Below are 27963 nucleotides of genomic sequence, written 5' to 3' on the forward strand. Positions count from 1 at the left end.
ATGGCACACAGAGGTGATCGCAAGTTTCTTGTCGATTCTCCTCCTCCACCTCCTAATCTTCGTGACCTCCGTAATTCCCCTTCCCATTCTGGGACTCATAAATCACACAATCATGTGCCAAATGACACTACCAAAAAGTGGTTTTGTAGAGGTCCCTCATCAACGTCAAAGCAGTTGAGCCTCATTTATGTCAGTATAGCTGCTTGCCTAGCAGCAATATCTGTTGCACTACTGATAACAATTTTCTTTGGACGTCCACAAGTAAGTGGGCTTCGAATGAATTTACATAAAGGTTACTCCTCATGGCTTCCTCATGTCCGAATTCGGTCCTTGTTCTAAAGCTGGAAAGCAAATAATGATGCGTCGTGGCGGGAATGCGGTTGATGCGCTCGTGTCAATAGTTCTTTGCCTCACTGTTACCAGACCCGATATCATCAGTGAGTCGGGTTTTACTGCCCATTCTCCATTAGTCCACAAACGTAGCCCTTATCTAACATTTCACACTGGTTGGCTTCGTTGATTGCTTCTGCTTATAACACCTGATATTTAGTTTGATCTAACGCAGAGAGCTGTAGTGCAACCGTTTATGGGTCTTGATTTCGAAGCAGTTGTTATTTGACAGTACCTGCATATACGTATGTTAATGCTTATGCGCTATCTTCATACCATAATTTTCAATCATATTTCGAACAATTATGCTCTTTAAATTCTATCTAAAAAGAGTCAACTCGAATAGTCTTACCATTTATAATTGGCTTACACTGCTTTAGGTCTGGGGGGATGTGGTGCGTTTTGGGTGCACAAACGGGACACCGACAGTAATGACCTTTTCGATGCTATGTGCACCTCTCCCAACACCACAGATCAAGCCAACTCGAACGTCGCACACGATGTTAGCATTCCTGGTCTCATTGCCGGTCTCAAAGCTCTCCACAATGCCCATGGGTATCTGTATTGGGCTGAGCTTTTCCATCCTGCGATCGAAGTAGCACATAATGGTTTTCCCGTAAGTTTCTTTTTTTTTGCCACGTGTGCTCTTGGTTGCTCATGTCTTATATCGGAGACAACAGGGTTCTTGATGTCACCAGACATAACTTCGCAGTATAAAGTCCATTCTTACTAATCTCTGCTTTCTGAAGGGGTATTTTACTCCTCATATCATAGGAAAAACGATTGCCAAGCTCTTTTTTGAAACGGAATAAGATCTTACATTTACTTCAGGTACATCCGGATTTGCTCAAAAACTTGGTGAAAGTTGCTTCCGACGCTTCCTTAGCTCCGTTTGCTCAACATTTCTTAAAGTCCGTGCAGAATGGCAGCTATGGCCCTCAACCAGTCCTGGAGGCCACTTTGCGTCAACTGGCGACTAAAGGAACGCTGGTCTTTTATAATGGCTCGATTGGACAGAGTATCGTGGCTGAATTGCAGAAGCACAACGTCTCCTGGCAGATGGAAAGTAATCTAGGAGCCTACCAAGTGCAGAGGCCTAATTATATTGAGGTGAGTGGCTTTTATCTTTCCATTTTCAATTTATGGGCATTTTTACATTATTAGGTTGTGCTTTGGGTGTGTTTGCACTATTTGCTTGTCCACTTTTCCCCGGTCAGTCAGTTAAGGACTGTTCTCATTATGTTCAAAACCCATTTACTTTATCAAAAAGAGTGATAAATTGCACCTTGTTAATCCCTCTTCCCTTTGTATATAATCATTACTAAATGTCATGACAGATTTGCATGTGCTGCTTGTCCTCCTTTTCCACTTGTCAGCCACTAAATATATTTTTTATCAGGAAATTGACTCATTCAGGTTGCTGTATGCCAGGATTTCGGAATAAATAGAATTAGGCGGTAAGCGTGTTGTTTTTAGAATGCTTTCTGGAAAACTTTGCGGGTCTTTTTGGCTAAAGTCCCTTTTGATAGCGTCAGAGATTGCCATTCACTTCTGTACTGCTATTTATCTGTCACTGTAACACTTTCAGCTCTTCCTATATTAGGCATATTTCAAATTTTAGTCAAAAATAAGTTAACCTGTGTCCAGCTCATCTTACATACTAGGACATCTATGCTTGTTACTGAATTACTGACACCAGGGCAGGTTTTCCGTTCTGCACTTTGTGATTCTAAGGTCGATCACTAAACTCCGATATGCCCCACGTATCGAAACAGTACGTGCAAATTCACATTGCTGTATCATCTCTTACCACTTGTTTTTCTTATTCATCGTAGCTCAGTTTGGCGGGGTTCATTGTCCGCAGTTTTCCCTCTCCCTTCGCGGGTGGAATCCTAACCACGACTGTGCTTGCGAATCTCGACATTTTGAACCACCAGCGACCGCTTAATGCGCGCAAATTGGCATGGGGTGAAGCCAGCGAATTAGCTCTCATCTATCATCGTCTTATTGAGTTAACTAAACTTGGTGTTAAGCAGGTCTCGCTTCTTGGTGATCCCTATAATCCCACTACAGGTACGTGTCCTTCTCTTAACATTTCTGCTAGTGAAACATTTCTAATTCTAACTGCAGACGTGAGGTTTATTTCGGTTTCTCTGCCATGTTCACTTGAAATTCTCTCAAATTCGATTTTGGCATAACTGGTTTTGCATTTGTGCAGTAATTGTTGAGTTCTGCCTTCCTTGATTGAATGAAAGCCCACAACTACTTTATTAACCGAAAGCGGTACATTTTTGCACCACTGATACGAAATGATGCTCTTTTACAGGTAAAAAAGTCGTCGATCAAGAGAAGAATATCTTGAGCATTGAAAGTCGCAAAAAGGCGGCCAATATGGTCAGAGATGATCGTCTTGTGGACTCCTCGGAATATGGTGGTGTAGATCCAATCCTTTTCGTAAGTTCACCTTCTCAATGGAAAATTGCGTTTGTGTATATCTAGCCATGTGGTTAAGCATATCAAAGCCATAAAATGTCTTCTTTTTCCATTAAATTAAACCGTGCTCACTGGGGTTTTGGTATTACTTTGACATCCACATTGCACAACTTATTTGGATGATCGTCAAATCGAAGCTCTCACACCTTACTACTCAGAGCATATTGTTAAAGCAATGCTTGATGACGTTAAGTTGAAATGCAATTTTCTGTGCGGGAATAGTTCTCCAGCCGCTATTTTCTGGTTCTTTATTGCTCATGTTCGATAGTTTGCCTTTCTTAAACCTCCATGAAACTGCTATTTTTATATATTTAAGGCTTCATTTTGACTTCTAAGCTATTTTTGACTATTTATAGATGAGATTCTGACATTTTTTCAGTAATTTCTTAGCATTTAAAGTAAATATTTGGATCGTCTCTGGCGTTCATGGGGCTAGCGTTGTCACAAGGTAGTGCTTAAAGATCATTTGCATAAGGAGGTTCAGCGCTGTGGGCAGCACACTTCGTTAAGTCAGAGGCCTCCCAACCATATTTCAGCCGTTCCTTGATGTTCTTATACTCTTTGGCACTTATGGAGCCGTTGCTATGACATGACGATTGCCAAAGTCCGCTTTGAGGCGCGATTCTCAGCGCTTTGTTGGCGACACACACGGCGCGTTTAAGCACAGCTTTCCTAACCAAGTTTCAGCGGAACATTTAGCTGCCACAGTGAATATTTTAATCCGTTCTACTGTTTACGAAGTCACTGTTACCGTGAGGTGGCAAAGTGAACTTTGATGCTTTGTAGGGAGTACATAATCTCAGCCGGATAGCTTTTCACCCATTTGTTGATCGTTAATTAATCCTTCTTTTAGCCCTTGTGTAACCTGGGGTTGTTTTAGAGGTGTTATGCTCGACGTCGTGTAGACGACACAGACTGTTCTTTGACGCAGAATCCTTCAAGCCATTTTCAGTGGTTCTTTCAGCAGTTCTTCATCAAGCATAATACATGTAGTTGGCATCTTTTGAAACTCGTTATTCCGGCGCTGTCATTTTCAGCCCAATATTCGCTGCTTTGCTGGCGATAAGCGCTTTTCCTCAAGCCTTCGATAGGTCCTCTGGCCACTTTTCCGCCTATTGTGGGTATTTTGGCTTTGTCACTTATAAGCCCAGTGTTTTCGCACATTTGTGATCAGAGCTCATTTTTTTATTGAGCCGGAAGTCTGGCCTTTTGTTTTTGTTCTCAAATATCCATGTTATTTATTTTAACCTTTTCTTGGTACGATGAATGTAGGGCTATCACTTGGCTGGATCCCCTCATTACGTTGGGTGCCTTTCCCAGTGGTATCCCGGACTCATTTTCATAGTAATGCCCAACGCCGTATTGGTGATAGGCCATGTTCACTGGCTGGACACTCTTCTCGAGATTTATTAATCAACTTTCTACCTTATGTAATAGGTGCTTTAACTTTGCCTTCAAGGCACCTTATTTGTTGCTTCGTAGACCGCTCAGGACACGAACACCTTCGTCCTCTCCGTTGAGTCGGACATGTTGATCAGTGCGGCATCGCTTACCCTGGGAGGAACTTTTGGCTCGGGTATAGTTGTTTCAGGAACAGGTATCCTCCTCAATTCTGCCCAGCGTCTTTTCTCATCAGTGGGGCAGGGAGGCGTCAACAGTCGTGCACCCGGCCACCGACCCTTGCTGCCGTTCAGTCCGGTCTTCTTTGAGACTGCTCAGCAGAAATGCGGCCACCGTTTTGTGGTGGCCAGTTCTGGGGGCATTCAGGGCATGATTGGACTCTCTCAGGTGAGATTGTGTGCGTTACTTGTGTAGAATCGCAGCTATTATACTACCAATCTACACGGACTTACTAGTTGGACGGGTCGTTCATCTTTTATAACACTTTCGTATAAGCTAGTCTTCTTCTGAAACGATTTGTGTTTGTACTTATTTGATTTAATGTTGTTCGACTGTGTTCTTCGTCGTTGCCACCAGTTTTTTTTTTTCTCCTTGGAGCATGGGGTTTCCTAGTGAAGTAGGATGGACGAAATTCTCCTCAACTATTTAGTGTCCATGATATCAGTTGAAATATTCCAGCCGTCCAGAGGTCATTGATTGTCTCTAGGTCCTCACCTCATCCTTCCTCTACCTATCCAACGTGGCATGCACGGGTGACGGGTATGGCCTGAGTAGTGGTGAAGGCGGTAACGAACTACCGTCTGCTGAAGAGACAACGGCGACCTACACGCCTGCTGTAGGAGGTTGCTTGCCCCTCAACGACTCTCTTAATTTGAAGCGCTTTGTTCTGCGCCTGCAACACACCAGCAATGGCGGGGACGAGTTCCACGTTCTTCTCGAGCCTGGTTTCAACTCCGCTGTGGGTGAAGAGTTGAAGAAATTAGGGCACAATGTGGAGAATGCTGTGGACGGTGATTTCCGCGCGGATGTGGGAGCAGTGGGATGGACTCTCTACACCACGATTGGTGGGGTGGATGAATCGGCTGTGAATGGTTCGGCGTGGTTCTGAGCGCCGTAGGGTACACAAACATTCCATGTAACTGTATGGCGCCTTTATGATTTCTCTCCTTCTTTGAACTCATTTTATTTTCTTTGTAACACTTTTCTATTACGAATATATACTGTCCTGATGTACTATTGTATTGCTCAGTATTCGCACGATCATTCAAAGGTGTGGGTACAAATCAGCAGCCTCTAGTTTGCTTTCTTATGCGGGTGTCGATACGATCGGTGGTTTAACACGTTGCCCATTTCGTTTTCGGCCAAGGTGTGCTTTGGAGGTGAGTTATGTGTGAAATGATTAAACACTTTATTTAACTATTTGTTGTAATACGAAGGCACTTCAGCTTAGGCTGTACTGCAACCCTGCCAAGTACTCTACGGGGCACGGTAGTGGTCTCCCGCATCTGTAAGTCATTAGTGATTTTGTTCTTCTATACTGCTTTAGTCTATTATGGGTTCGAGGAAGGCTCCAGACGCTACATTAGTCGCAATGGCAAGTGAGCGAGCTGTGAGTACGAGTGGCTGCATACTAAACCTTAGTGTCACTGAAGAAGGGCATCTGGAGTTGATTAGCGAATTTGTAAAGACTACTCCTACCAAAAGGGCTAAAAATGATATCCGCCTTCGGCAATACGCGTGATCCCGTGTTTTGCAGGAATTTTATTAACGACTGGCTTGAACCATTCAGGGAAGTCCTTTTTGAAGCTATAGTACCCGTGCACAGATGTTGAATGCGCGAACAAGCAGTTCCCCTTCTACGTTCCTGTCAGTTGAATGGAAGTCGGACAGATGGCTGGACTGCACCGAAATGGGAACGAAGTAGCAAGAAGAAATGAAAACAAAACTTCACCCAGTGAACTAACTCTAAATCTATTTTTGCACTGAGTGACTATGCCTTTAGACCAGTTTTACCACAACCAAAGACTGGCAAAAGAGATGTTCCCATTGTAAAATACACTCCAGTCTTGAGCAACATAAAGTCAATGAACTCCTTTCTCACTCGGTTCACAGGCAGAACAATACGCAGGAGACAGTGGAATGCTGAGATGCATCACTGTCGTTGGCATCATATGCACTGTCAGATGAAAGGCGATCCAATGTCTGACGTCTCTGTTTAAAAACGTGGTTATTAGAACACTTAAAACATTGTGACGGCTGATGAGGGAGGCTGACCAAGGAGAGAGCTGGAAAAATCCTTAGGAAGGAAATAGTGCTGCGTGGTGGTTTGATACTCTGTTCAACCGTGCGTTAAACTATGCAGACACTACAGTCTCTGCGGGTTGTACCTCTGCTCTGCAGAGTGGAATTTGGGGTATGATGGTAGCCCCGAACTAAAGTGCTTAGCAAATTAGCATATTTCCATCTGTACTGTTTTAACTTCTTAGGACTTCGGTGAAAACTTAAGACACTGCAGGCTTAAAGAGCGCTCCTGGGCCATTTGAAGTGCGGACTAGTGTTTCGAGACACTGTCGGTATAAACACGGTGTTGCAATTTAGTCTTAATAATACTTCTCAGAAATTAACAGAATCCCGCATTAATGCTGCCCATTTGTAAGATTTTACAATGATAAAATAATTTGTTTTACTTTTTGCGGAGAGCCAAAACGGCTTACTTTGTGGTTTATATATAGACATATTTTTAATTGCTTGTTATGTCGGACACTTTACTTCGCCTGTTCTGAATGGTTGGTTCGCCGTGATAATTGCATCTTTATCTCTAGCTGTACGGATCCTATTTATATTGAGTACCTTGATGACTCACCGGGCCGAGATGTTCAAGTCTCCTAAGATTGTTCAATTGCTGATATATTCTTTACTTTTTTTCGACATATTATGCAGCTGTCGCTCTCCTTCCCTCCATGTATACTCTTCCATGTGTTATTGTAAGGGCAGTCACTTTGAGCTTCAACATTCTTAAATAAGTGATTGTCACTGCTCCTTACTCAAGTTTGTCGTTGCATTATGCTTTGAATCGCTTGCTTGTGTTTTGGTATACTAGGAAAACTCAGAACCCTAATTGGTATTGTAGTGTTTAGGTTCTGTTATTAGAATTCGTCTTCTTTAAACTCACGAAGTCTCAGGTAAATGGCTAATTTCCGTTCATTGTTTAATGCCTTATTTGTGGTTCTCATCTTGCTATAACTAACTGCGAATTTGTTGTTTTAAGGACTTTGAAGAAAACTATGAAGGCCAGAAAGGCATATTTAGAACAGAGACGAAAGCAACTTCTTGAGGATAATATAAAAGAGGACAAAACAATTAAAAGACTTACAAAAAAACTTGGTCTAAATCGTCGTAAGCCTCGAAAATCGGGGGTTGAAAAACAGCCGGCTTGGATGAGAGACAGCGGTCTTGATTGTACAGTTAAACATTTTCTGTTGCTTTATTTCTAGATTTGCTTGACTTTGAGAAGCACAACAGCAGTCCCGCTAAAGAAGTGCTCGGAAGCGGGATTTTGGGCGAACCGAGAACAAAACTAAGAAGGAGTATGTGTTGTGTTTTGACAATTTTTTTTTTCTTTAGAAGAATCAAGGGATATATACGGGCAAGATGTGGATGATTCGGATGGTTCTACGGAGGCTGATGCACCCATCGAACCCGAAGAAAAAGTCTTTGACTTTGGGAAGGCTGGAGGTGAAGATAAAGAAGTGAACGAAATAGTGGACATTAATGGTGGTACGAAACTCAAGAAAGACACGAAAATCGAGGAAAAAGAAAATAAAATTGCACAAATCACGCCCAGTGGTGATGAGGAAACTATTGTTATGCTACGAAGAAGTATTCGACGTCTGCTGAATTGTGTGTCGGAGGCTCAGATGACGAAAACTATTTCTGAACTTGCGGACCTCTTTTCTGATCGACCATGTGCAACTGTTCGGCGGGTTCTCATCGAGGAGATTGATATTTTACTCGGAGTGCGTTACGACTTGTTTGCAATGTTTAAAGCTGGTTTATATTTTAGTGTGTTCATAGTCTTTTCATGACGATAAGATATTGACAGTTCCACTTATATAAAACCTTATTAACCCCTCGATTCATTGTGCTTATCATTAGCTCGAAACCTTATTGTTCTATTTTAAAAAGCATTTGCCTCCTATTTTTTCGGGAACCAGTGTTCGAAAAGCCTGGAAGTCTCACTCAAAAAATTGTCCTATCGATGATGTCTCTTCTAAGTTCAGTTACAGGCCATGAACTCTTCAAGTAGCCAACTCTTCGGCCATGTTCCTATTGTAGTTAAGGTCTTTTCACGGCTACTGGGTTAGCTGTGATTTTGCTTTTGAAGTCTACTTTCTTAACGGCAGAGCTCATTTCGCCCAGTACTAGTTCAAAGATCCTATCGCCCAGTACTAGATCAAAGATCCTATCGCCCAATTTTAAGACAGCATTTGCTTCACCGGCAACGTTCTAAAAACTAGTGTCGCTTATACTTAGAAGTCACTTTATCACGTATCGTTCAACTTCGTCATTATTATCAGTCATACAGTTTTTCTAATTTATACTTAAATCGCTAACGCTATTGCGCTCCTTTCGTGATCACTTGGTTTGCTATGATCTAACTGTTCTACTTGGGATATCCTCAATTCTTTGAACTCTTTGAATTTATTTCAATAATCATTCAAAACCTTGCTGTTTGGTTCAAATGATGCATATATTTCTTTGCCAATGTGTTTTGAAGCTGGCATTGCCTACTGGCCGTTCATCGCTCTGCTACATCGCTATTACCGATGGCATTGTTTAAGCTCGGTTGTGGAATGTTTGAGCTTCAAGTACCTCTATTTTGTTCGTGTTTCTGATCATCGTATCAGCGTCAGTACCGATATTACTACTTAGATCTGTGACAGCCCTTTAATGTTATTAGTAAGCCGACTCATTGCCTTGAATACTAGTTTAGTCCTTTGCACGAGTTCAAGTGCCTTAGCTGTATTGCCAAGAATAGATATTCTTTGGTCATTACCAACCTTTTCTTCTGTCTAGTCGTTTCCTCTGAATAGAGACCAGTCAGTTGGATGGCTGCAGCAGGAACTGGCGGCATGTTTCACCAGCACTCAGGCACGTCTCGATCACAGTGGTCAGGACTCGCGTTTGGTGGTGCATTTTGCCGAATTCTTTGTCTCCTCCAGACTACCTACTGTAGTCACCTTGGACTCTCTCCAAGATTCAGGTGGAGCTCTGGCTTCACGCTGCCTCTTTATCGCCTACCTCTATCGGTTTGGTGTGGGTGAATCCTCTTTCTCTAACTTCTCTATGCGTATCCCCTTCCTTCATATTTCCTTTCGGAATCTTCTAGGGACTCACTGGGGACCTTATCATGGACTGTGTGGAGGAGTTCACTAAGTCGGGTGATTTATTGGGTCTGCAAATTGCTCACCAGATGGTTAAACGTGCGTGTCTTGTGCCGACTGATTTTCCTCCTTCTGTAGCAGCGCTTTAAGTGTTCTTCGTTTCTTATAGCGGTGAGTTCGGTGTTGCGGAGGGAACTGCATGAGCGGTGTAGTCAGTTGGTGAATGCTGTTAAGGCGACGTTGGCCACGCTAGATCCATCAGATTTCGAAAAAACGTGAGTTTTTGATTCGAGTTTTTTTTGGAAGTGGGGGGTGGGGGCACAAATGCGTCAAGCAGAAGACATTCATATTTCGCCGGCACAGCAACTTTTGCTCGTTTCGAAAAAAAAGTAATCCAACTCATGATGTATCGGGAAAAAAACGGCTGCATGATGTCCCTTTTTTCCTCCTTTTCAGTGCAGAACTAGAGGGCATAGTGGCAAATTTGTCGTCTAAGCATTCGAAGGAGCCAGCACTATTTAGCGCTGATCATTTTGTCAAGATGATGAAGAGTTGGAATAAAGGTGAGTTATTTGGATCTTCCATTGCGATTTTCAAGAAGGGATGAATATTGGCTCCTTTAAGGTAAATATGCCAAGGGCGGGCTTCAGGAAATCGGTTTGGCACATATACGTGACGTTGGTTGCGATTGAAACTGCATTAGTGCCGAACAAGCACCTACTCTAAAAGTTTTTGCAGACATTTGACTTATCTGTTCCTGATTCAGTGTAATGGCTTTAAAAGATGGGTGCTCGAAATAGTGGCGTTAAGATGCTACCCAAAAATGAAGAAGAATAGTGCTGATGAAATGTTGGAGGTTGCGCTTCCCCAACCGTAGCAGTTAAGGATACGTATTGGGTTTGCATGGCGGTTCTCGTCTAGGTGTCTCATTTCGAAAAGGCTCGCGCCTGCCTTTGCGATTGGATGAGCTGCGCGATGCGAAGGATGGCAAAGGCCGCTGGTGGGCTGTGGGTTCCGCTTTTTTCGGCGATGCGCTCAAGTCTGACTCGGTCTCTAGCACCACCGCGGTCACCAGACAGGGCGTTTCCAAAAATGCTCCTCTATCCCCTGAGGTAAATTCTTCGGCTTTTTATCTTGACATTGTCACCTCGTTTATCTTTTAGGCTTGCAAGGTTTGATTGTAGGAGAAGCATTGCGGTGGAACACTTCGGAATTCCAATTTTAAGAGGTGATTCCCTTGTTAGTTCCTTGGGAATCTCGTTGTCCCAGGGTAATGCCTTGGCTACTTTTATCCGCAATTTTTTACCCGCACCAACTTACTCAATTGGTTGTTGAAACATCTTGGGCAACTGTCATAAGCCACTTATATGTTTCGTTTTTTTGGGATTCACGGTGAAATTTACTTCGCTCTAGTGGCAGTGGTGAAGCAACTGTTTGTGATGGGATTTCTTCAGCATTCGACGCTTCATCGAATTATCGGCTTTATTAGGCTTATATGCGTGTATAATCGCCTGTTCTTGAAACTAACTTCAGCTGGCGGCAGTGGCAACACGATTGGGCCTGATTACACCGATACGGCAACAGCTTTTCAGGGTGCTGGTCTCTACGCCCGGCGGACCGGAGAGCACAGCGAGTGCCCTGGTGCTGGCGGCGGGTACGAGTGGTGGCGGTGGTCGGGCAACAGAGCACCGGGAGCGTGAGATGGTGCAAATCGTCATGCACTGCCTCGTCTCCGAACAGCCCTTCAATCGCTTCTACACTCGTGTCCTCGGTGCTCTTCTCAATCACCATCGGCGCTTTGCGGTAATTCTCTCATTTTCTATACCTCTGCCTCTCCCCCCTTGCGTTATGGCTGCATTTTCGATTGAGTCGATTATTCTTACTGCCACTCCACAAATAAAGGCACAATTTAATTTTAGATCATGGTGAGGTGTGCATTCTGGGACGTCATGGCTAAAGAGGAAATGACCAAAGAGTCGAAGACCAACGCAGGCAAGGCTATTGGCATTCTCGCTGCTGTATACGATTTTCCACTCACCATGCTCAAGGTAAAGGAACCGCATTTTCACTCTGTCGAAATACTCTGACGTTTTCTTGATTTCTTAGAAATTTAACTTCGGTGATGATTCGGAACCCAACGTTGCTCTGCTCTCGGCCGTGGTCACTGAGCTGACCACCACAGCCTTCAGGAAGACCTTGGAAAAGTTCGCCTACGTGGCCAGCAAGAGTCCTAAATTGGGGCGCAACCTGCGGATTTTTATGCGGCGATTGTGCAAAAGCCATCCTGATGAGGCGCACCGGTCCTACCTTGGCCGACTTGTTTCCGAATTGCGGGACCTCTTTCCTTAGCGTGATCACCCTTGCCTTGTGGGCCGTGCCATATGTACATTTCTCATTAGACGTGTTTGTGTACATCTTACCCCCACTAGAGGAGTTGTTGGCGTGTCTCGGGTTTTCCCCCCTTGGGGTGATCGGCGGGCTGGGGGGCTCCACTTGGATATGCGGCGCGCTTAGGGTGCTAGCTGCCGTCAAAGTTGAGTCGCGAAGTGTGGGTGGCTTGGGGGAGCCCTTGTACGGTGGGCGGCTCTAGGGTGCCAGGCATTAAAAGTGCATGCTGGGTGTGCTTTAGAGAAATTCGCAACTTTAACCGTAAATTACAATGATAAGGTAAATACATTCAATTTTTTATCTACCTTATCAAAATATTGTTTAAGTGCAACAAGCTTAAATTGTCGATTGGTTTATTACGGGTAGAGTGTTTAGGCGAATTCGGAGAAGGGCGGCATTTCAGATTTGTTTGGTGTCATAGGGCAGGTGTTTCTTCACCGACTATGAGTTCAGACGACGAGGTTTACTTTGACGCACCAGAGGAACTCAGTGAGGAGGACATTGCAGCGTATAGATATTTCGCCAACCTTACGTTCCTTTGTTAGCGCAAATAGTTCTTCTACACCGGAGCACGAATGTAGGCGCAATCGCATTGAGTCTCTTAAGAATAGCGCAAGGAAATTCGATAGACCTTCACACATTCCACCCTATTCACATTTAGACGCAATCGAGTCGGCATCTGCTGTGGTAAATGTGATTATTATAGCGACTTCTGTTCTTGTGTCGTTTATTCGTTACTAAAATCGACGACCATTATCATCTTTTCTTCATATGCTTGACTCGCCTAATTTGTATTTCGGTGATAATTTTGTATGGATTTACACTGGTTTCGTCAGCAATTTTATTTGCGCTTGTGATATTTAGATACCTTCAAACATATCCACTTCAGGCAAACAAAGATGTAGTGTCTAATGTTGCCAAAATGGTATCATCGTCAGATCCATATCTTTTTGTACTAATCACAGTTCAGCTACTGATTATCACAGATAAATGTTTTTCTTGCAATCCTAGGCGCCGATTCTGGACTCTGATCCCTTCTCTCCTGTTCCGCCCAGTATGGCTTCCTCTCGTCTTCACAGTCGTACCTTTCCCGAGAAAAGTTCCTTTTTCCCAGGAAAAGGTGCCCATCATTTCCTTTTTTTCACTAACAAACACTCTCCTCCTCCCTTGTTAGGTTTCCAGCGTTCTCATTTTCCTTTTAACGATGACTTTGAAAACTGCTCCAAAGTCCGGTCTCACACCGTCCAGCCCATCTGCTTCTCCCCCGTTCTGGCGTCTTTTCCTTTTGAGCGTCCTGCACCAATTTCTGCACCTGAGGTGAGTCTTTGTCGACATCGTCCGAACAAGGGGGATTACATGAAGTCGTGGTCACTGGATGCTACGCGTTGTCGGCCCCAGCTGCTGTTAAATTACCATAGGCGTAGTCTACTCGCCTCATCACTGGTATGTCACTGGTTTGATCTGTCCCCTTTGTTTAGTGCAAATGGCGATTATTTCCTCCGCAAGACATTCTAGGTATAGCTTTCTGAGTACAAATCCAGGGTAGAATTACGTTATCGTCCATTGGAGTATACTTGCCTAACCGTCTGAAAGACATACTCTTCTGAAGCGCACAGAAATGTAGGTGGGTTATGGTGGTAGAATTAGACTGGTCCAGATACATACATTCAATCGTCGCATTTAATTCATACGCTGCATCTGAGCGAATCATTCCCGGTGTTTTTCGATCATAACGATCTAAGAACTTTGAAATGCTTTCTATAGAGGTTTCCTGAAGACCTGTAGATTATACTTCGGGGTAGTTACTTTAGTGTTTTTCTACTGAGAATACCATGAAATGCCTGGGAATCGCGCTTGAACATGGCAACAAAACGCCTTCAGTTGATACATTTACAGCTACCCTTCCCAGCACTTTTCTTCCTCGGGTTTGATTGTATTACTTCTGACATATTTCGACCAAATAGTTTAAGAAAAACTGCATATTACTTTAAAGAGATTTGAGGCGGATGAATTTAAAGTATGATTGAAAGGTTTCGCACCTGTTCGCAGCGCAAGAATGGAACACTTGGGGGCGATTCATCTGAATGGTTGGAATAAATACTAAAAATTTAAAACTTTTCGATGCTTTAATTAACTAGTCCTTCTCTTCTTTGCATGGATACATTGTTTAAACTTTTTTGAAAGAGTAAAAGAAAGGTAACTGTTTTCAGAAGTTTTTTAAAGGTAAATTCAAGGTATGGCTAGCTAATCCTTTGGTTGATGTTTTGACACTCGCGGAAGACTTGTGTAAAGCGGTTTTAAAGGAATCATACCATTTCACTTAGTTATTGCCCATTATTTCCTATTCACACTGTGTGGTAGTCACTAACGGTCATAATGCATTTAAATTGCACGGTTTTAGGCCCTTTTTTAAAAATTCCTTTATTTATAGGAGCTGAACATGTTATTCCACTGCTTATTCGCTTAGTTGATGTATTTACTGAAAATGTGCAACCTTTTTTTCAGGTCCCACTACCTATGGAACCACTACTGGATCATTCTGAAGGTTCTGAAATAGGTGAGCATGATTTTTCATCTGCATATTTTTCGTCTTCGAGAACGCGGCTAAGTATCTGCCTCGGTAATTTCTTTCATACAATTTGCCCTTCAATGTCTACAGCTTGGCGATACCAGTTTATCTGGCATTGTCTTTGTAAACACTTCATAATGCATGCATTGTGGCTGCGGAAATGCTGTCGCCCTGTAGAGCAAAAAACGGATTATCGTTTACATTTTCATACTGAACACATTCTGGTACCAATAATTTGACCGCGGTTACCGAGCCCTATTCATGATACATATGCCAATTGCTAGCCTTTATTACTACTCGGCTCCTAATTATGATTTTAAGCCAATCTTCCCGTTTCTCAGTGAAATGATGCTCCTTCGTTTCTATGACTACTTTTGATATCGAGATTGTGCTCAGCCGCACCTCTTTATTGGGCATTTAGGTATTCGTCAGTTTTGTTATTCGGATTTCCGCCTATGCGGCTTCCGTTTTCAAGCAGTTGATATTGGATCTACTTTCTGTTTCTAATAGGCTGGTAAATAGGAATGTATATGTTTTCTTTAGTTCCACTTTACTACCCTTTCTTCAGTCGTCCCCAACTATCAGTTTTCGGTATTTTATGCATACTAGTTCGACTGTAATAATAAGTTCAAGAGTTATCTATCCTCCTACCTGCAGCTGCCACTTTTTCAGGTAATTTTTATGAATTACCAAATGTAGTGCTAAACTGCTGAGTTTCTTATCAGGACTTCATTTTTCACCTGTGCAGTCAAGACCTTAAGGTATCCGTAGGGGTCATATACATGATCCTGGCCTACGAGGAAGACAGTTTGGGTAGTACTTATCCTGTAACCTAAGTACATTCTGTTACCGATTCTTCTACCCCAACTGGCGTGCCCTGTTTACGATGCGCCATATTACCGGTTACCGGTCCTTTTTATTGCTGAAACATTTCAGAGCCGGATCCTTAACGTTTCTTGTTTTCAACAGGGGCTCGTAGAATCAATTATGTTTTTCGGTAGAGTGATGCTTTCTATGGCTCCGTTGTTGTTTATTTGGATAGCGGAAAAGTAAACACTGATAGCATTTCGGAGGGGATTTACTACTTCTTCAAGAGCGCTTTCGTACTTTTACATTCCTTTGACTTCCCCACTCATTTTGCCAGGGAAATATATATTTTCCATCTTTGAATGGCAAATTGCCTAACTGTTGAAGTATCGTAAGTCTCATTCTTTCCGTTTTGTTAAAATGGTGTAGAGGGTGAGTAATGAATTTTGTTGACCAGGTCCACAGGAAAGTGATGGCACTCTGTTCTACTCTAGCAATTTTAACCATAAATCCAAATTCAATACTTCCGCAAGGCAGTGTTTACACCATTGCCCCAAATCGAACTCGTCTTATTTGCGCAGAAAGTATTCGGAGTCTCTTCCGAATCTCATACCTTTTTATCGCTAATTTGGCGATTAAACTGTAGAGAATAAAGTGTGATATTCAATTCCATAGTATTTTGATGTTGGCCCATTCTTTTATCCTTTGTTATACATATCCACTTGCAAGGTAGTTCTCTGTTCTCGCTTTCCTCACTCTTTCTCCAATCCATTTAAAGGGAGAAAGGATATTGTTTTTTGCTATTTGTTCTCAAAATTTGCTGGAAGTGCCTTTTTTACAATGTAACACATTAGTAGAATAACTGCAGGGTGGCTTACTTCTATCTTCATCGTGTATCTCACTCCACTAAAGGGAAGAGGTATCTTCTACGTTCCCGAGATTCACTCTTCATATAGTAGCCTTCGCGACCATACTGAAAGTTCCCTCGCCTCACCCTAACATAAAAAAATAGTGAATAAACCATGAGAAATGGATTTCAATGGCCTTCATTTCTTCCCCTTCTCCACCCACCAGATGCTCCCCCACATAACCAGTCGCAGATGGACGCATGCGTCCAGGCAAACATCGGGACAGTGGCGCACCAAGGAATTACTGCCACCACCGATGACACCCTGCTGCCGGCCCACGAGGCTCCTGCCATGCTGCGAGCCAAGGCTGCCGCGGCCACCCTTCCCGGCAGCAGTGTCAACCCCATGTCACTAGACTACCGCACTCGGACCCTCAGGTTGGCCTGTAACTACCTTTTTGCAACTTTGTACTTTTTGGAATAACTGCTTCCGTACCTTTATCTGCATGAGGTGTGTATACTAGAACTGGAGACCCTGATTCTCTAGAAAAATATCGGCAAAATTTTTGGGCTTCGGTTGACTTTTTACCATCTTTGGTTTCTTGCTGTCGTGTTACCATTTGTAATGAGGCATAGAGAAGAGGATTGTCTGTGATTTCAAGATAGTACTGTATCTAAAAATTGCAGGCCCCCTATCCTTATTTGTTTTTTTTGCTGTTTATTATCGGACACAGAACCTAGAACGGTGTTTAGGTGACAGGTCATATTTTCGCGATAAAAGTGCATGTAGATCTCCAATTCTCGTGTAGGGCACAGTGTATGGGTTGATTAGTGGAGTCCTGGGTCGGTGTCTTATGGCTTTACTTCGGTTCACTTCTTCCGTTCGTAATGGAATGCGAAGCACTCATTGACTAGGACCTCTATAGTTTGTGGTACGAACTTGCGAATAGAAGCACGGCCATGGATGCAGAGCATGTTTTCCCTCAATGGACTGGCCGAAGCCTTGGCTACTTACCAAATTAGCCGAAGGCAAGAAAGGGCAAGCTTCGCTACCTTATCCCGAAAACTGGAAAATGGTCACAACTCACATGTACCAATGATCTTTGTGAAAGTATTTGTGAGGTGAAGTGATTCGGCCAATCAGAATAAAAAAAATAAGCAGGAGACCGCAGGAATTTGTACTTAGGATATATCAATTGTTTCGAGAACTTTTAACACTTTCTTTATTGCTGAGTCATTTCGGTGCAATTCCGCTCTTGGCATGATAGTTCACGCTTTCAAAAGAAAATCCCACCTAGTTTTCTGCCTGAGTGTGGGATGTGAAAACATAGAATTTAAGGTTTTGGTTGCTTTGGTAAATACCAACAAGTGGTGGGCCTCTTCTGTTGTGATTTTCCGCCCTTTTTCTCCGATGCATTTGTGCTTTTTCTTATCTGATATGGCGTCTAAAGTGACTTTTAGATGGAACTGTATTGGTCGTTTAGGGGATTATCTGCGAAGACTTGGACCTTCTGTTGGTACATATTGAGCCACTGATCGCGTAGAAAAACCTCGACTCCAGTTCGCTTTGGCTCTTCTTTTGGTAGATTTTTGGCGTTCATTATATAGCACGTGGCGAGTCGATCCCTTCATGCTTTCGGAGTTGCGTGTGTAGGGAACTGAACGTCTAAAATTCGGAGGCCTATTTGCTTCAAGGATTAGTATCGCTATGATGTGAGATCGGTTAGTTTTTTTTTCGTTGTGTTTCAGTGGATTTCTGCTTCTCGTAAGGCCTGTACAGCAGCAGACGATCGACATGTTAACGCGATTTCAGTTGTCATTTTTACCACATCCTTGTAATACGTTAAGAAATGTGACGCCAACAATAATGCTTGTGAATGGCAGTTAATGTTTTCGGGTTGGAATTTCATCTGCATTTTCTAATTATATGCAGAGGGTGTTACACATTAATTGTTTTGAGGAATAGTGTTGAACTGATCGGTTGGCGCCTTGGTACTGTAATTTTTGGGGCACTTCTACAGTCATGATGGGCCGTGGCGGATGGACTACTTTCTATTATCGAAATATTATTTTACCTTTCGTTTGTTTAGAGAAATAATCTAAAAACGAATCGTCTCCGGTCAGCATATCGTCGCTTTATTGTGTTTTTTCCTGGTCTTTCCGTTTTCAATTATGGGCAGGCAAGGCCAATGGTTTATACGTACATACTTTTTAATTGGTTTTATTAAACAATCCGATGTTTCTATTCCCTAGAACAGCAGTACCGATTTCTTAAACTTGCGATTTTATCAAACTATTTTACTTTTTTTCTTGCCAGTGTTTTAGAATATTCCGCAAATCGTTGCAGTGTTTCAGTCCTGGTGAGATGCGCGAGTAGTTACGCATAATCTTAACTTTTCTTGTGTATAAGTTTTCTATTTCATTTTATATTGAAAATGACTTGTACTACAGATTTTAGCTTAATACAAATTACTTCACATTTCTATGGGTTTTATTCACATTTGCTCTGTTGTTTCATGGTTTAAAATGAAATTTGAAGGCTTATTGTGCGCAAAGCAATGTGCCCCCATGGGTGCTATGACTCCTAAGATTTTGCTGCTGGATTGTCGGGAGAGCGAGGAGATGGGCCTTTGTAAACATTCTTCAAGGGATGCGCGAATAATGGACCCTCCTGCCCCTCCGCTATGTGCTCCCAATATCTTTTGTTTTTTTTCAGTTTTCTCAGCTCTTTTTTCAATTTCATTCCGCAGTCAGTTTCAATTTGAACCAAACCCCCAGTTTTTTTTATGGGTTATGCATTAGTTTTACATTTTCTCACCAGAACGAAAAATGAATTCTACACGTTTTAGATGAGCCTCTTTATGGTGGTCCTCATTCTTTTGCTGTGAAGTGTTTTCACTTGTTAGAAACCGCCTTATTTTTGGATTTACTTTCTTATGTTCATTATAACTCCTAAATATGCTTAGCGAACGCTTTCAGTATCTTATTTAAAATTCCTTCGAGATATTTATCACCTAAATAAGGTTGCAGATCTGATACGTGTGGAGGTTTTTACCCATACAAGGGTCTGCGAATTCGCAGAAGCAAATTTTCACTACTTATTACTTCACAATGCTTTAAAAATGTAACATTTTCGAGAAAATAAGTTATCGCATCTACTTTATCTTCGTTTCTAGTCCGTCCATTTGAATCTGAAGTGGTCTAAGTTAGTGCTAGCGTTGAACTCTCATTTTATCGCTTATGAAGTTACTTGGTGAAATATTTGCTGATGCCACGAATTCATTGAAGTTGGATTTTCTCACATTCACACTTTGATGCCTTTTTTCCTCCTTCAAGCCGAGATGCCACGCTGAAAGCCAAGTAAGCTATTTTTTGGTACTTCCCACTGGTTCACGCTGTTGCTTAACCCACTCTCAGCACCCTACCCATCCTCTTCACAATTTCCATCCACTCCATTCTTTTTGTATCTGCATCGGTGATCATTCTTCTGCTTTCATTTCAGTACATCGAGTCTACGCAATAGCGGCGATTTAGAAAAACTGGATAGTGAGCACAGCGGCTCTCATCGGAATCCCAACTTCTTGTCTGGGTAAGGTGCATCTCGTGCTTCGCCTTTAAACTACCAAGTGGTGTTTGGCTGATGCGGTGGATTTTATGTAAATCAGAGGGGGTTTTTGAGTCCAAAAGGTGTGTCAATGTATTACGGAAAAAACACGTCTTTTTTTGTTTTTCAAATAAAGGCTCAATGTTTTTAATTTTTCAGCTTTCGTCGACTTCACACGGCTTTTCGCGGGGCTGTAAATGCAGTGCGTTCAGCTACGAAGGCTAAAAGTAAGCTAACTCCAGACTGTGTTTACACTTCGATACTTGTTGTTTACGTGGCTTGCTAGTACAGTGTACCTTCGTGATTGCGTATTTTAACGCACTGTTTTGTGGAATCCGCATCCTTTCATCCAACTTGACTGTTCATGCTTAATTCTGGCTCAGAAATAGTTATGCTCGTTATCTGTCATTCTCCAGCAGCGTCTTGGTTACGCCCCTTATTACTGACTTACAGGAGTTTTGGAAGACTAACGACATAGGTGGTGTAAATAGAAATACTTGCTACTGCGACGAAAGCTGGTTCGCGGAAGACTAAATTCTTCTGCATTGTGGTGAATGCGATCAACACAAAAGCCATTCCGCTTCACCTCGCCATGAGCTCGTATATCCTAATACTGCTTCACGAAACGAGTTGGTCACCCTTGCGTTAGCTTCCGGGCATCAAACTTGGTCATCACGTGGCTTTACTTCTGGTTTAAAAAAGTTCAAAAGTAATTCGACTTCAGATATCTCCATTCATGCACTGTAATAACTAGACTTCATGACAGGTGTAATTTGGGGCGCGACTTAGTCAAGTTTTTTTTCTCCCACGGTTTTCAATCAAGACGAAGCCTCTTCTGAGGAAGATGACGAAGTCATTGGAAATCAGGGCATCAGAGTGCGTTTCCCTTCTTCCCTTTTCTAACCTCCTCTCCACCTGTTATTTGCGCCACTCCCTTACTCCCCTCCCTCTTGGTAGTTACGCTGCTCACGGAAAATCAAGGGTCACAAGGAGTTCCTCCAAATCAAACTTGTGCAGAAGATGGACAATGAACACATTGTAGGTACTTCTGTAACCTGCTTTTCGTCCAGCGTCTGATTTGGTTAATCTTCACTGCTTTTCCAGGGCGCCATTTGGGCTATGCGTTCTTCACCCTGTGGTCGGCTTTTGGTAAGCGGTAAATGATTCTTCAATGTTATTAACGTTGTGGAATTTGCGTATAAAAGTTTTGACGAATATGAGTGTGGAACAGGAGGTAGTACTCTCCGCTCTGGTGCTACGAATTCATTCAACTACTATAATGCCCGCGCCTCGAGTGTTGTCATCGTTCCGCAGACTCGTCAAGCCCCCTCTAAATGTTTTGTTGGCCGTACACTTTACTTTAAAAGACCTCAGCACCTGAGGTACCTAAGGCTCAAAATAAGTAGATTTTCAAAGTTGTGATTGACTTTCAAGTAAATTACCCACATTGTTAATCTGGCAATTTAATTCTGCTTCTTTAGCAGGCAATGCATGAAGATTGTTTTCGCTTTTTGGTGCTAAAGAATCTTGGAATGATAGTATTAGCAACCAACAAAACTTCCCACCTTTCCGCCCTACTAAGATGTTTTTAACGAATAGTGACGTTCGACAGGCTCGCTACCCGAGTCTTGAGGGAAGAGCAAGCATCACAGCCCTGGTGTTGCATTTCTTTCAAAAAGGCACTAAATAGGATCAATTTTTGTAGATGTTTATAGCGTTCTGAAGAGGTGAAGCAAGCTTCTGGACAAACTAATATGCATTTTGCCGTTTTAAGTTCAACCCTTTTATGATGCAATTGGATGCTGCAAATCATATAAATCCAGTAGGGAACACGTGTCAAGGACTTGTGACCCGAGTTCAGGTGGTAAAATTGGTGTGTCACGCATATGCGACGCTGCCAACAACCGTGTCAAATCATTAAGTATTTGAGTTTGCCACTGCTTGTCATCTTATAAAAATGGTTTTGATTTTCTAATCTACACATTGAATAGTATTTTTAATCAACGTCCTTTACTGTATGTCGATTTCGTTTATCGTTGCATATGCTACTCATTAAACTACTGGAATGATGACTCAGAACTAATAAATTTTTTAAATGGCTATTATTTGTGCTGTACTTGGAAAGACAGTTTTTTTCACTTTTATCCTTGGTCAGCAGTCAGCAAGATAAATGTTTATTTCAATTTCACAACTTCTTGCCAAATCATGTAGCGGCTTGTTCATTGCCGAAGGCATCATAACCCATGCGAATCTTAAAGTAGCCTTATTACTGATTTACAGGAGAACTGCACCACAATTAGTACAGGCATACTTGTGCGGTCACGTATACGATGTTGAAGTGATTGCTTCCAATACGAGGAAACAAGTTTGTTAGCCCTGTAGGCAATTGGAGTCACACTACTAGGCTCTTGTACGCCCGCTGATTAAAACTCGCTTAAATGATTATTTCCAGTTTGTATTGAAATGTTCCTTCAAATAGGTTTTAAAGCACCAGCTCACCTTACGTTACACTATAGCGCCCCGAGACTTCCCTGAAGGCGAAAGAAGGCATAATGCTTCGGCAGAATATGGATTGGCGACGTAGAGAAGGGTTTGAGGGGGGGGGGGGGAGAGGGCTACTTGCGTGACTTGGAGGCCATGTCGCCCAGTAGAAGTACAATGACCGAGCCTTAAGCCCCCACGAAATCAAAACAAAAGATCAACCAAATATTTGGAATATTGCAATACTTCCACCTCCAAGGTCTTTGCATGATCTAGCTATGACAGGCGTGTTCGTTTGATAATTTTTTTTACTGTAATTCGACTTGTGGCGTGTGGACCCTACTACCGTGAATATCACACACAAGTTATTTCCCTTCTACTTGTACCCTTAGGCCACCGCTGGTTACGATCGAAACATCCGGATTTGGGTGCTGCGCCAGTGGTACAACCACTTCAGGAATATGCTTCAAGAGAGAGGTCAGTCTGCACGGGTGATTTAAATGCGCACAATGCGTAAAGCAACGTCACAAAATTGTTTTTCTAAAATTTAGCTAGTCAAATGCAACAGGGTGATGAAGCCTCCCCCGGCCTCGATTCCACTATGACAGATGACCTTGATATCGACTCCGTTAGCATGACCTCGGTCTCATTCTCCACTAGTCGAACGGATGTAAGCCGCTTTATCTTCTTTGATGAACGTTCATTTTAAACTGCGACTTCAGAGTTTCCACAATTTACGAAAAGAGCACGTTTCAAGAAATGCAAACCATTTTTTTCTCTGTTTAATCCCTCTTCATTCCGTTTAATTAATATCTTAAAAGTTCCCTTTGCACATATCAACTTGTCAGCAAGACTGAATTGTCCTGACATATTCCACTTAACGTTATCATCGCAGCTGAAGTAAGGAAATGATGATGCACCTGTCCGCATGACTCCACGGCCTTCATGCTCCTTTTGTCTCATGAGTGAAACGATGCGCCCGTACTCGGGTTTCTTCACATGTAATACCGCGATCCACAAAACCCTGACCTTCCTAATCGAAAAGGCTTTTTAACAAAGTGCAGCACCTAACTCTTATGTGGTGGGTGAAAGCAAAAAGCCATCATAGTACGAGACGCGCTCTAACTTCCTGAGACTGCAAACGCTTGTGTCTGATGATTTTGGCCACGGTTGTCACAGAAACACTTATCTCTTATAAGATACCACGACATGTATTCCGTCAATTAACTAAAATCGTGAAGTTTCGCGTTGTGAATATTTGGGATCATTGCTGACACACGTAGACCCGACTTGGAAATGCTGACATCATTCAGATCTCTCACCGCTGTTTTATGCATGCACTACCTCGGTTCTCTGCAATTTTGACGAGTGTTGTCTGGGTTGGTCCGCAGCAGTTGCTCCGACTGTTCTGAATACCAATAGAATAGTCTTGTCACTGGCTATTGTGTGTTGTACCACCACGGTAACACCCCTTTATATAACTGCATAAACAAATAACTCTGTCTGACTTAATCACCCATTGCACTTTTCCACGTGTGTGTTTACACTCCTTTTGTTGTTTCTGTCATGTGTCTTTATAGGATGGTGGCAGTTCGTGCAGCAGTTCAGGCCTCCTTGAGACGTCCTCCGTGTCAACACGCAGTCGTGGCGAGGTCTCACCCTCTGACCTCCTCATGCTTAACTCACAGTCGCGATGCTCTTCTTCATCAGCTTACTACCATCCCCAGCCCTTACTGGTTTATCGTGGCCATGAGAGTGTAATCACCGAGTTGGCGTGGTCGAAGAACCTCTTTCTCTTGAGTACGGGTATGGATCGACAGGTGCGACTCTGGCATGTTTCACGCCAAGAGTGTCTCTGTGCCTTCAGTCACAATGATACAGTGCCTGCTATCGTCTTCCATCCCAAGGTGCGGTTTTGTTCTTATACTCAGGCCAAAAAGAAAGATTGTAGTTTGCCGGAATAAGTTTATTTGTTCCTTTTTTCACTGGGTTGCCTTCTTAAGTAGTGAGATATCGTTGCAATAATAGGCTTGTCAACGTCACGCGCATCCTGATATTCCTTGGCCTTCGAGAGCGCTTTCCTGTTTGATGACCATTTTTCACTTTGGCGATCTTTTCAACTTTAAACCTCTCCCGAATTCGTGTGCAATTCGAGGTTTATCGACCATCATTGCAGTATAGTCGCCATTGGTCTTAACTATTCTGCTACGTGGCTCATCTGCTAAAGTGGAACTTTGCTAATAATTCATCAAGCCATTGTTTATCGAATTGCTCGCATAAATTTCTTCGCTGTATTAGATTATTCCAAGGTGGAGCCTGTGTTCGGAAATGGTATGAGTTTTTACCAGCGTCACATATATGTGACCTTCCAGTTTTCTTACCTGACCCCGACATTTCAAATGCAATATCTGCTTCCTAGTGGCTTGCGCTAATCGGTGTCCTTAGTGTAGCAACTAGATGGATTGGGATCAAACCAATAAAATAGGTGCAGGATGACCTTGGCCTGAGACCAATTTCACGACACTTGGTTTTTGGACAGTGGTTGAACTGGGAAGATAGTAGAGAGTAGTTCCACTTTCAGGGTCACCATTAATCGTAAATGAAATTTCATCGTGGTTGCAATTTTTTCAAATACTATCTTCTGCTCGTACTATGTTAGTGTGCTCGAAAAAAATTTCCTACAACCCCTCGTGATTTTGTGATCTAAAACGATGCCTCTTAATTTTCCACATTATTTGATTTACCATTTATTGGCCGATTTGGATATCATAATGATATTTCGGTGAGAAAAACAGTTAGCTTAGTCAATATTTACAGAGGTGTAGGTACCTTATGCTCTCGCCTTGCGCATATCATCGGGTTTCACGCATTTCATAGTCTCCACTCTCGTGCAATGCCATGGGCTTATTGTTATGCTGATTTTCTGGAACCTCTCTGCCCCAGACAGCAAAGCTATGCAGACACTAAGTAGAGCATCTGATTTATCACTTCGTGTTGGATGGACTGGGATATGGCGCTATCAGTGCTTTCATGCTTTATTATGGCTATAAGTGACCATAATTCTGGAATTTTTAACATGACAATCGCGATTATGCCCATTGGGTGCTAAGGCGGAGTTACCGCCTGATATATCGTTTGACTACTGTTGTGCTCGCTTTTGTTTCCGCTGTCTGCTGTTTTAGTGATTGTCGGAGGCATCGCAGCCAACCAAGAGGAGAAAATGAAGGCAAACTGTGGATTTGTAGTGCTAAAAGCGAATTTTTCGGCTTCAATTACAGTTTTGAATCCCGTTGATTTTGATTTAGATTCCTCATTGAAGTCCTGATTGAATGAGCGCTTGACGTAACGGGAGGAAGGTGCATGAAAATTTTAATACACCCTCCATTCTACTCGTGTGCTTTTACGACATTATCCTACAGTATAGCCAATTCATTCTGAGTGTTGTGGATCACTTACTGTATTCTGGTGTAACTTAGCTATTGCGGCTTGATTCCGTTTAAGGGTTTTGATTTCTACTGATTTTGGTCTTAATATCGGTATCCATTTATGCGATTGCTGGCAGATCTTATCAACCCTAAACTTCCACGGAATTACCATCAAGCTATAATTGGTCTCATAATCATTCGTAAGGTAGCAAATGATCCCGGATGCACCTCATTGCTTTACCACCAATCTACCATTCAAGTTATTCCGGAAAACGTTATGAGACGCACAAATTTGGTATTAGCCTGATCATCAACATACTCAGATGAGTGTAGCTACGTGCTTGAAGCGTAAGAGGCTAAGATGTCATCATAAATTAACAGTGATTGTGCAGAATCGCCGTCCAATCAGCGCACTAGTACATTAGACTACCATCTACTTTTACTCCAGGACGATCGCTACTTTCTCTCGGGCAGCCTGGACGGGAAGCTGCGACTGTGGAATATCCCAGACAAGAAGGTGCGTTTTTGGGTGGACGTGCCGCTGCCGTCTTGCTTGCCCTCTCCCTCCTCCCCTGCTGCCACCGTGGGGGGCGGTGGGGCAGAGCCCAAGACTATCATCACCTGCGCCACTTTCGCCTGTGACAGCACTAAGGTCGTTGTCGGCAGCTACGACGGTCGCGTAATGTTCTTCAACACTGAGGTCAGCTCCACCCTCTCCCTTCCTGCTACGACATTTATGGCTACCTAGTACAGCCACTTTATTGGGTCGCGGGGTTGTTTTGTGCACTCTAGTCTAGAGACTATAAATGACACTTTAATAGAAATTGAGCTACCAGATCTGCTGAGTGTTTTTAATTTATGTTTTTTTGGGGTCTGGTTTTAGTTGACATACGTTACTTTTATTACGGTCAAGTCGGTCTCTGGCCGTTGTCAGCAGTGTCGCGTGACTGCAATTGAGGTTGATCCCACGGACTCCAATAAGGTAGGTGAGGAGTTGTTCCAACTTTGCCGCATTAATGTCGTTTTCAGCTCACCTATTTTGACTTATGCCTTTAGTGTGCATTATCCTCTGAAGCTATCAGTTGAACTTGACCGGACTTAAAGTTTGAAGTTTTATTGTTGTCTTTCTTTGATAGATCCTTGTAACCTCTAATGACTCCCGTGTGCGATTGATCGATGCAAGGGATTATCACACGCTGTGCAAATATCGTGGTTTTCTCAATGAAACCAGTCAAATTCGGGCATCTTTTAGGTAATAATTTCCCCTATCTTATTTTCTCTCTTAATTCCTTTGGTTGAAACTGGTGTAATGGTTAAGTGTAAGGATCTGTCATAGTGAGCAACGCGCACTAGCTTCCCGAGGATGTAGATGCTCGTACTTGCTGGGTGTATCCACGTTTGCCACAGAAACATTAGTCTCGTGGCCTTTCATAGGAGGTTATGCGTCGATTAGAAGTCCAGAATCGGAACTTATTGTTGCCTCCACTGAACGTCCACAGGGATCACCGGTTTGGTGTTTGCGTGAGAATTACCACGGAGAAGATTCGCCTTGTCGTCCACATGTACGGATGTCGTTGTAAATTTCACATCATTTGAACGTCTTGCGGTGATTGAGAGGCTGATGTTGGTTACCCTGTTATTGTTTAAATCTTCTCTACGAGTAGATATTTGCGAAAGGTATTAGGGGGACACATTACTTCTTTTCACAGGCATAACTTATAGAACTATAAGCCTTGGTTTGACTTAAACGTTCCTCATTCTACTACAATGTTTCGCCGTCCTACAGTGCCACAGGCCGCTACCTAATCTCAGGCTCAGAGAACTGCTTCTTCTACATCTGGCGCAAGCAAATGGACTTCCTCAACGTCTCGCGTTTCTCCTCAACTCGAAAGGACCGCAATAACTGCTGGGAGGCAATCAAGGCGCACGATGCGGTGGTGACAGTGGCCATTTTCCTGCCTAACCCCGACCTCCTGCTTGACAGGCGTCTGCGTCGAAACTCGGCGCGGCGGCGCACGGGCACGGATCATGCGATGCGGATGAAGATGTCCAGCAAGGTGGCTACCTACTGGGGAGAGGTCATTGTCTCCGCCGACTGCAATGGGTGTATCCGAGTTTTTAAGAACCGCGCCCCCTTTATCGCTGCCGCTTCGTCCGCTCATACTGATTCCTGA

At 42.9% G+C, this 27963-nt stretch overlaps 1 protein-coding gene across 1 annotated transcript; it reads left to right on the top strand. All coding sequences in view use genetic code 11, as the record gives it.

Moving 5' to 3' along the window:
• Nucleotides 1-27963, top strand: EGR_05505 (WD repeat-containing protein 44; the record flags this gene model as incomplete). The annotated part of the gene is made up of 35 exons (XM_024494754.1): nucleotides 1-261; nucleotides 293-437; nucleotides 771-1006; nucleotides 1222-1500; nucleotides 2226-2463; nucleotides 2717-2844; nucleotides 4366-4671; nucleotides 4991-5375; nucleotides 5831-5882; nucleotides 7553-7743; nucleotides 7779-7871; nucleotides 7909-8300; nucleotides 9361-9600; nucleotides 9674-9767; nucleotides 9838-9943; nucleotides 11082-11100; nucleotides 11202-11471; nucleotides 11588-11716; nucleotides 11775-11968; nucleotides 12478-12564; nucleotides 12602-12743; nucleotides 13068-13499; nucleotides 14562-14613; nucleotides 16507-16717; nucleotides 19782-19868; nucleotides 20043-20110; nucleotides 20707-20759; nucleotides 20841-20921; nucleotides 20988-21032; nucleotides 22757-22841; nucleotides 22916-23034; nucleotides 23945-24271; nucleotides 26238-26489; nucleotides 26926-27041; nucleotides 27576-27963. 35 exons carry the CDS (start codon nucleotides 1-3, stop codon nucleotides 27961-27963), a joined length of 6303 nt encoding a protein of 2100 aa, XP_024350802.1.

The sequence above is a fragment of the Echinococcus granulosus genome (assembly GCF_000524195.1).
Source record: "Echinococcus granulosus chromosome Unknown EG_S00041, whole genome shotgun sequence".
Classification (NCBI taxonomy): domain Eukaryota; kingdom Metazoa; phylum Platyhelminthes; class Cestoda; order Cyclophyllidea; family Taeniidae; genus Echinococcus; species Echinococcus granulosus.